Below are 10,455 nucleotides of genomic sequence, written 5' to 3' on the forward strand. Positions count from 1 at the left end.
GGCTGCTCAAAAATTCAAAAATGTGTAAGGTAATATTCTAATATCCAGGCCCTGCTTTCAGAGAAATTGTTCTTGGAGTCCTGTTCCTGTGCACCTGCCAGCTCCCATGACAGGTGTCTGTATGTTATTATTGTTCACTGTGCTCCTGTTTATCTGGCTTTACATTCCCTTCTCTTAAAGCTGCTCATATATATGAACGCACTGCGTGTGCGCGTCTGTGTTTAACCCAGTTCTCATGTTGCAGTCTGAGAAAAGGTGCGATAACATATCGCATGCAGATGGAGGCAGATAAGCTACTGTGCTTTTTGTTTTCTGACTAAGGCCTAGTAAAAAGAGCCCAGACTGTCAAAGAAACGTGCAAGAAGCCAAAGCTGCACCGCTAACCTTGGTGAAATGACAGTATAAAACTGGTGAGCCCCTGTTTAGTTCCTCTGTTTAGTTCCCCTAGAGAAGAAGGAGGACGCATAGATCACATCCGGGGCTGGTTTATTCTCATAACGAAACGTCCAACCCGGAAAGAAGACAAGTCTTCTGAAATCCGAACACACAAACAAATAGTGTGAGAGCCAGGTGCATGCCGGCTTTGTAGCACTGTGCTGTTTGTAAAAGTTGTTAAAACTTAGTCTGCCATGGTCGTATTCTCCAAACTCGGGCCCCTCCTCTCTGCTTCGTAGCCGTGCGGGGCGCTGGCTGTGGCGCACACTGAGTCTCCACAGCGGGTAAGTAAGTCGCCAGTAGAAGCTGGCACTTTGTGACTGTGTGTGCGTGTGTTTGTGTGTGTTGCCACATGCCTGTCTATCTGATACGTGTACGGATGGTACAGCAGCCTATGGAAGGTGTGGCAGGCCGCTGAGTCGTTGGACCTGGTGAGTCAGTGCAGGTCATCTGAGCTGAACAAATGTAATGCGTGTCAAGTGCTGCTGAGTAATTTTGATCACATTTAAACTTTACCTTGCATGCTCATAATCACGTTGTACATGCACGCCCATGACTACCATACTTGTCATTCAGTGGTTCTGTCTGCTCTGCTGCTGCCGTGATAAACACAGACGAGATTCAAGTAACATTAGACAGTGCTTTTTCTGTCTAACTCAGTCCAAAGCTAAAAGATATTCACTTTTATGTGCAATTATGGGGTATTTTGAATAGTTTTATTATATGCTACACGTAATGAAATATACTACTTTTACTCCAATGCATTTATGTTACTGCCTAGTTACTTTTAAGAACAAGACTTTATATGAAAAACAAATGATGTGTTTATAGGGAGTGTACCAAAATTATCAGAGGTGGCTGAACCTTGTGGCTCAGTGTTTTAAAAAGCAATTTACCCATAAAACAGCCATGTTTCACATTAAAAATGTGAAATAGTGTATCCCAAACATTAAACTCTTCTGCTTCTTCACTGCTCTTTTTTTCAGCAACACCCTCCATTTTATTTGTCCCCTTTTCATTTTCAATAATTTTCATACAGTTCCTAAAAATATGAGAGTGTTATAGATTAAGGAGCTGAACATTTATGATGCTGTTAAAATCAGCTTTACATTGAAGAAACCCTTAGTTGTTTCTGCATCAGTATTCATCCACTGTTGTTAGCCAACCCTCACGAGGCTGGAAACGGGGAACGTTTGCTTAAAAAGTGACTGAAACTTAATTATTCAAATTGTTAACAAATCATTTTCCGTCAATTGGTCAGTCTTTTCAGTTAAAGGTTAACCACCGGGAGTGGGGGGAGTACTATTTAGCCAGTGAGAACAGTCCTGGTCTTGATGTTTTAAGCACAAAAGATGCTGCAGTTCTGAGTTGCATTCAAGGAAACACAGGATTGAGATTCTTTGGAATGTGACTCATGCATGGTATTCAGCCTCAGATACATCAGTTTTGACAATTCTGTTGTTGATCTGTCACGTCCCTGACCTCGTGACACAAATCACAAGCCCCTGAAGTACATCAGTGAGTTGTTCTTATAACCCTTTTAATCAGCACTGAAGACTGTCTAAATGACGTCTATGGTAAAGTTTTGCCAGCGATGCCACAGCCTTGCCACTGCTTCTCCCTTTAATGGTTAAGACAGATGTTTCTGATACCTAAAAATGGTTTATGTGTGTTTGTGAGCATGTGTGTGTGTTGGTATCATTGGTATCTGTGTGACCTCTGCGGCATCATTTTCACTTTTCCATTACAACCACAGTTTGTGCAAAGGACTTCTGAAAGGTTTGTGTCTTTCACTTATTTTAATGGCAAAAATGTATTTTACAACTGACGCCCACAACTTTTTCAAGGCCGTTTCACACTTTTGCTAACCATCAGCCTGTGTGTCTGTTGTTATTTCTTTGTCTTTGTATTGTTAGGTGTTATGTGTGAGTGGTCATGGGAATAAGTTCCATTTCCTAAAAGGTTTTAAGACAGAACTGTCCTTTTAAAAGTATTGGCAGAGTCAACGGCATTTCAGCGCTGATTATATATCTTAAATGACTGGCACTTCCATTATAATTTGTGCTCTTATTAAAAAACAGTCCCAGATGTGGCTTAGTTAGCCCATATATTACCTTCGTGAGTGCACTACATCCACATTCTTTCAATTTATTCAAGACTTATGAAATGGAAAATGTGCTTTGCATCTTTTTATTCAGTGCATTCGACCGCATACAGTATGTCAGTGTGACTGCATTACATTCAGTCTGCAGATGCAAGAGGAACAACAACTGGAGGGACTGAAAGTTCCCCCAGCAGCGTAAGGAGGACACAGTTATAGCATGGAGCTCTCACCATGCCAGAAACCTTCCAAAGAATTTTTTAAAAATGGCTTTAATTTAGATATCTGCCACTGATGAAATGCTCTTGAGAAGCAAGCAGTAGCAAAAGATCATCGGCGTACCTGAGTGTCTGAGCTGAATGAGTCTTGATTTTGCCGTCAGTCAGCAGCTCAGTAATTCACATGCATGGCATCATCTTAATGAACACATCTCACCAGCATTCCCCTCCCTGCGCTCCTCGTTTTCCTTCTCCTCCCTCCTCTCCTCTGTTGTCTCCAGCCAGTGGAAATGTGCATGTGTGCAGATCTTGAGTGCAGTCTATAATTTCTGGCTGTGGTGGAGGGCCTCAGCTCAGCCTTGGGCTTCAGGGTTTGCTGCTCGGCCTCAATCACGTCACATGAAAAACTGCTGAGCGCGAGCTGGTCTCTTTCTTCGTGCATGTGTGTGTGTGCTTGTGTGTATTTGAACACTAAATCCTTCACATCAGCTGGTATCTGCCTTTCTGTCCCGTGAGTCTGTCTCCTTATGTTGCTCCCTTTACAGTTGGCCTCTCATTGTTCATCTCACTTGAATGTCTGTCTTTCCATCTGTCCCTCTGTCCCAGTGATATGTGATAGCAGCAGCATGCCATACTTGGACAGGCTGAACCGTGTGTGTGGCTTCCTGGACATCGAGGAGAAGGAGAACAGCTGCCGCTTCCAGAGACGATACTTCATCCTCGACATCCAGGGAAATGCTCTGCTGTGGTATATGGACAACCCTCAGGTGCTCCACACATACATGCATGGCACTCACTTGCACAAACAGCAAGAGGAAGTGAAATTGACCAATAGAAGCACTGCAACCTTGGACTCTGAGCCAATGACAAGTTTGTGTGTTTGTATTTGCATGCAGAACCTGCCCAGTGGAGCCACTTATGTTGGCAGTCTGAAACTAACTTACATCTCAAAGGTAAACTGCCGGTTCTCTCCCCTCCAAGTGTGGGTTGTTGTTACAAAATGTCCTGTGAAATACATACATTTATCTAGAGGAGATGTCTGAGCTGTGTGGACTCAGAATTTGTCCTTATCTGAAGTTATATTTAACGGTCCCGCACAGCGCAAAGCTTGAAGCAGACTTTGTGAAGTTTTCCAGATGTCAGTGCACTCGCTGAGCTAACCAGAGATAATAACATCTGGCTTCACTGTACTGTAGTGCTGACAGCTCCTCCCTGAACACTCTGAGTCAAATAGATGTCAAAGATACGAACTTTTCTCTTCTCTTCACTCCTGTCGTCCCCCCGTCTCTTCCCCTTTCCTTCTGTTCCCTCTCCTCCTCTCAGGTGAGTGAAGCTACAGCGAAGCAAAAGCCCAAGACAGAGTTCTGCTTTGGTGAGTTTTTCAAGCAGACACTGAGTCATGCTTACGCTATATCGCCCACTGATATTCATTTCATTTACACATGTCAGGAAATGATTTCTTGTTCTGACTGTGGATATTGATGGAATCTACTTCTGTAGTCATTAACGCAGTTTCCCGGCGGTACTTCCTTCAAGCCAATGATGTGACTGACATGAAGGACTGGGTGGCTGCTCTCAACAAGGCCAGCAAGATCACTGTGAGTGTGGCACACACTAGCATGCATGAAATTCTAAACAAATGTCTAAAGGTGCAAAAAGGAAAAGGCAAAACTATCAGTTTGTTTCCACCTGAGTGCTGGAAGCTACAGTCTGTGGTGGTGTGGCTGAAACAGCTTTGCCCTGGTGGTCACAAATGCCAGCACATTGCCCACAGATATACCCTCTTTCACACTTGATGAATGGGGGAACTGTGAATGTGCACGCACATGAGTGATAAGACACTAACGTCACTGCGGTGGAGGTGTCAAAACACCATTGTACATATATATATGTGAGTGAGTGTGTGTGACACGCATTTGTATAATATTTGTGTTCAGAGACATGACTGGGTCCTGCATGAGCGGCATCGTCCAGATGTCTTATGATGGCAGATGACTGTGAGAGAGAGTGTTTCTCTTTTTCTCACCTGCACATTGACAGGAAGCAGAGCTGCTCACTCTCTCTTTCACTTCCCCTTTGGGGGTGCTGCCCTGCCAAGTTTTTCTGAACTTCCTTGGCCTCAATGAAATGTTAAAATACTTTTTTTAAATGCATAATGGACATGATGTTAATGGGGGGGTATAAAAGTAATGAAATTTGGGTTTTTACTTTGTTAAACTGAAGCTCTTAAATGGAGTTTATATTTTAGTTATATACTTTATATGGTCCATCAGTATTTATTCTACACCCAGTTGGCAGTTTATTAGGTACACCCAGCTAAAACGAATGCAGTCTAATACAACATTCCTATAATAATGCTCCCATCATGAAGGTGATAAATGGTTTGTTTTTACTGAAACTGTTTTAGAGAGGTGTCACTTTAATTTTACAAACTTTTAGGAGGCTGCAGTTTGTGGCGCTGTTTATTTGTATTGCATCAGCTGAGACGCATTTCCATTGTTTTGTTTACCCCATTTATATCAGCTGTTTTTCTGTAACTTTTCAAAGGTGAGCACTCAGAAACGCACACATCCGGAACATCTCACCGCTGTTCTGCTCCACCAAGGCTTTTAATAGCATACTTTACCTTATCTGTTTCACTTACAAAGGTTAATATACAGTAGATAATGCTATCCTACCTGTTCACAGGTTCCTAAGTCTGGCCCTGCACCTCCAAGGTCTGATGCGACTGCAGTGATCAGTGACACTCAGGGAGGGAAGAGACAGCAGGCCTACAAGGCTGAGATCATCGGTGGCGTGGTGGTGCACACTCCCATTCAGGTAAAGCAGAGGAAGCTGAAATGGACATGACAGCTATTAATCCCAATGTCAGCCATTGTTTTTATCTGACACTGGCATTTTATTTCACACAAACACTTAGTGTGGAAGCTGAGATGTATGATGATAGTAGTTACAGTGACCGTGAATGTTATAATAAAAACGGCCGTGTTGAAATGTTTCAGAATGAGAGTGACGAGACAGAAGCAAGAGAGAGGAAGAGCAGCAGGCCAGGCGTCCTGAGGTGCAGTTACTGTGTGAAACAGGGAAATGTGGTGAGTACCCAGCAACTTCAAATGGATAAACTGTGTGTGAAAACAACAACCTGCATGTGGAAATGGTAATGTGGTGTGTCTTTCTTTCAGAGGAAAAGCTGGAAGAGGCGATTTTTCACCCTGGATAACAATGCAGTCAGTTACTACAAGTCAGAGATGGTGAGGAGCTAGACTGTCTCTAGTTGATGCTGATGAGTGACTGTGCTCTATGTCTGCCCACGTCTGAACTGTGCTTGTGTTTGCCCCAGGATAAAGAGCCTCTCCGAGTTATTCCGCTGAGGGACATTCACAAAGTCCATGAATGCCTTGTAAAGTCAGGGTGAGTCGATGTGTGAATCAAATTCCAGCATTTTACTGAACAGGTAAAAACAGCAACTGAATTGTTGCCAGGTACAAAATAAACACAATAGGCTAAAAGATGAAGTTGTTTGATATATAGACATTCAACATAGGGTTATCTGTCATAGCAGTAACATCAGTTTTCACCAAATTTGTTGCAGAGTGTGGGATGAAGTTTGACCGATGTTGGGCAGATTTTTGTCAATAGTTTTTCATTTTCTTGATAAATAGTACAAAATGTATTTTCATCAGGGCTTAACCCTACTACACACATAACGTCCTTAAAAAGTGGCCCAGTGAATTACCACGGGTAATTTGGGGGGGGTTCTTATTTTTGGATCGTCACACTTCAGACCATCTTTGTATTAATCAGATCCCGTCCTAGTGATTTCTACCAAGACCAGTGACGGTTACACATCGTTTATTTAGACTCACATTTTCCCTTTTAAAGGCCAAATCCAAATATGGACTTTTTTTTGTGAAATAAACAGATGGTAGCTTTCTGTTGCACCTCTACCGTTTAGCCCTCCTTTTAGCCACTGTATGCTTCACTGTATGGTCATGTACCCATCAGGGACCTCCTGCTGAGAGACAACCTGTTTGAGATCATCACCAACTCCCGAACTTTCTACATTCAGGTAAAATGCCTTTTCCCTGTTCATTGAAACAGGCATGTTGATATAATGAAGAATTCATGAGGGGAATGTCCCACTGGTATTTTTTTAGATAGAAAACAGAAGGTATATATTCCCCAGCGCATCTGTCCTGACGTTCTAAGTTGTTTTCTCTAAATGCTCTGCTGCTGATGTGTGGTATGAGCGCCTTATTAGGAACATGAAAAGTTTGTTTTTGTGAAACGGACACAGCCATCTGTTACCATAACAACAAAAACATCCTGTTCCACCCCCCCCGGGAGAACAGCTGACTGAGGCTGCAGCGCCGGATCAAATGGGAAGTGCTGGGAGAGACGCAGAGAGGTTGCAAGCACGAGTGCTTTTATTTTTGTCTGTGCTAAAAAAAAACGGGAAACATGACAAACATTTAAACTGAAAAACTAACCACATAAGCAAAAACAGATGAAAGTGGAGATGCAAATTGAATTGCAAATTAAAACTACAGCTAGTTATGGATATTTGAGAGTCTGAAAAACCTCGAAGTAACCCAGCTGCTTCATTTTTTTTAAACAAACTGAGCTATAAATTAGGGGTGCAACTGATGATTGTCATTCAATAATCTGTTAAGTATGTTTTTGTTTGTCCACATTAAATATAGCAGCAAATGAAATAAAATGTCAGGACAATTTTTAAAAGCCAGTTGTTTGCCATCTACAACCAAAAAATATTTAATACAAAATGCAGAAAAATGTCTAGTTTTCATAATTAAGAGGCAAAAAATGATTTTTTTCTCCCATTTTTGCTTAAAATTACTTAAATTAGGAATTTAAAATTGTTGCACATTAATTTTCTTTCAGTCTATCGATCAAGTAATCGGCTGTATGTGTGAGAAGCTCCAATAGGTTGGGTTCAAATGAAAGGACAAGGTTAGTGATGACCAATATCTGTGTCAAATAAATGATCTGCATTGTCATTCTCAGCACTTTCCAAGTTTCCAAGCCTGTTTGTGGCAATGAGCCTTGAGTCTGGTGAGTCATACTAAATACATAGTCGAATTTCCCTCGGGATCAACAAAGTCCAGTGTCTGTCTATCTTTAAAAATAGCTCACTACTGTAGACTTTCATTTTCAAAAGTAGGTTAACTGATTTCCGGGCAGTGCAGGTCTTGGCAAACATTACTCAAACAGGCATAAACAGTATTTACATTGTGGACTAGTTTTAGTGGTGGATTAATAAGTAAGTAAGCTTTATTTATATAGCACCTTTCATAGATAAAATCACAAAGTGCTTCACAAAGTCAACAAATACAAAAGCAGAACAAACAAAATAACAATCTAACAGAAACCAAATAACATAAAAATAAAATATCAGGCACAGACATGTTTAAAAACCAAAACTAAAAATCAACTAAAAGCCTGTCTAAAAAAAAAAGTGTGTCTTCAACTGCTTCTTAAAACCAAATACATGTTTGTTGATTGCTAAGTATTTATGGTACCAGGACAGTGTACACAGGGGTTAGAATAAACAATAAATAATGTGTCACTCAGTGCAACACTGGTTAATTGATTTGTTTTAATAGTCGGTGGAGCACAACAACGGAGCTCTATGGCTACACAACCAATACTTGTTGGGATAAATTCACTGCTGGTTTTGGTCTTCCCATGAGATCTGTTGATGGGAAGAACACATGTCACCAGACTTAGTTTTTAAAGTAGATCAGCAGTCTATGAGAAATGTTACATAACACAGCAAGACAAACTAGAAGGAAGGCTAATGTGAAAATGACTGCACAGTTTGATCTTCTGGTTATGTTTATCTGCAGACAGACTCTCCAGAGGAGATGCATGGATGGATCAGGGACATTGAGATGAAGATCCAGGACTTCAGAGGCCCCCCTAAGGTAGCTCTGTTCTCAGTCTCCTTTCCTTCTGGGGACTCCTACAGTGGAGCTCTTGTCCTTGCTTGCTTCTGGCTAAATGGTCTTGAAGTAAAAGTGTAAACCCTTGACGATGACTCATAAAGGTAGTATTTTTGTCTGTCATTGCAGGGGTTTTCATTTAAACGGGCATCCTCTCTCTATCGATGTCACAATGCCTCCTCTGCATCTTGCGGTCAGCAGAGTGATGAGCGGAGACCTCCGCTGGCCAAGTCCTGCTCTGTGGCACCTGGCTGGCAGCCCTGGACGCCTGTGCCACCATGTGACCCAGCCATCATGGATGCAGATGATAATGACTGCGCTTTCAGCTCCGTTCGCACATTGCCTTCTCTCTCTTCCTCTTCCACCTCTTCCTCCACCTCCTCCTCCTCCAACTCCCTCACCACCCCGATCCCTTGCCCCAGTGTGTCTCCTGCACCTTCGACTAGCGGACTGGGGCTCCTCACAGCGTCAGGAGATGTGGCGAGCGGACGCCGGAGGCACCGTTCTCAACCTCAGCCTCACACTGGCTGCAGCTTCCCCTTCAGCCTGGATGATGACAGCATCCGCACCACAGATGTCTAGTTCAGTGAATTCTGTCCAGACTCCTGTGTGGACAGAAGTGTTGGTACCTGCTTTGAAATTAATGTGACTGGTAATAATAGTATTCCCTGCTAATGAAGTGGCACTGTGACCATCTGCCTCAGTACCACGAAACTGGGGCTCCCTGCTGCTCTTGTAGCTGTATTGCAGCTGAAAGATGCTCGCAGTGACCATGAAGCACGGTGTTTGTTGTTCACAGGACTGTGAAGGGTACGATGGAATGTTTTTAGTGCAACTTCCTTTGAAAACTTGAATAATCTTGTTGTTAATTGTTCATGCAGACTTATAAATGATGGCACATGCTTTCAGTCTGTTGCACTTGGCTTCCAGGTGTCACTGTCACCAGGATCGTGTTTCGCCCCTGCTTGAAGTATTCACAAAGAAGTGTTTCATGGCATTTATATCCATATTTTTTTATATTCAACCTTGTATTCAGAAAAAAAACTTTTAAAGAATTGTTTCTGTTTAGCTCAACAGTGTTTTTTTTTCTTATTTCTTCTCGAGACACACACACACACACTGTCACAGTGACACAACTTGCCTTCGTTAATAATTAACAAGCATTTATTACTACAAGCTAATCGGGTGTCTAGGGGAAGGTAGCCTGCCTACACACTCACATGGCAACTGACTCTGTTATTATAGCCTGTACAGACAGAGAAGATGGAGTCAGGAGCACACAAACCTTTTAATATTTGGCTTAATCAACTGTGACTCCTCTGTTAGCTTATAACGTGGTACCATAACAGTACAGCATGATACTTGTTGTAGAATGTACTGCCAACATCAGAGTACAGCTGATCAGCTGGTTGACAGCTTTGTAATGTGATTTTGTATTGGCAGCATTATGTGGAAAAATGTGCCACTACTTTTGGTAATTTAATAGTAATTCCGCACTTTGCTTTTCTCATTTGTACTTGTGTTTTTTTAAGTGTTTGTCACAGCAGATATTACAACTTCCTCTGAGATGATGCCTCAGATACTTGGAGTTGTTACACCAGCCATCTCAACCCTTCTCAGGTTCACCTCAAGGTTTTATTGATGTGGTACCATGTTCATGCCATGTTTTCTGAAGCTGCGTGCACTTGTCTACCCAAAGTTTTTCTTTCTTGTACATTAAATGTTGCTTTTTATTTTT

At 42.1% G+C, this 10,455-nt stretch overlaps 1 protein-coding gene across 2 annotated transcripts; it reads left to right on the plus strand.

Moving 5' to 3' along the window:
- The first annotated feature begins 419 nt into the window (after positions 1-419).
- plekha2 (pleckstrin homology domain containing A2) lies at positions 420-10,455 on the plus strand. Of its 2 annotated transcripts, none has more exons than XM_020594519.1 (12): positions 420-719; positions 3,361-3,521; positions 3,651-3,707; positions 4,078-4,126; positions 4,255-4,352; positions 5,443-5,574; positions 5,757-5,846; positions 5,937-6,005; positions 6,095-6,165; positions 6,760-6,823; positions 8,622-8,699; positions 8,847-10,455. In XM_020594519.1, exons 2-12 carry the CDS (start codon positions 3,381-3,383, stop codon positions 9,297-9,299), a joined length of 1,302 nt encoding a protein of 433 aa, XP_020450175.1. In that variant the 5' UTR covers positions 420-719; positions 3,361-3,380; the 3' UTR covers positions 9,300-10,455. The 2 variants fall into 2 exon arrangements, with proteins under 2 accessions (XP_020450175.1, XP_020450176.1); XM_020594520.1 differs by lacking the exon at positions 420-719 and adding an exon at positions 743-866.

This window comes from Monopterus albus, unplaced genomic scaffold (assembly GCF_001952655.1).
Source record: "Monopterus albus unplaced genomic scaffold, M_albus_1.0 scaffold23.1, whole genome shotgun sequence".
In the NCBI taxonomy this organism is placed as follows: Eukaryota; Metazoa; Chordata; class Actinopteri; order Synbranchiformes; family Synbranchidae; genus Monopterus; species Monopterus albus.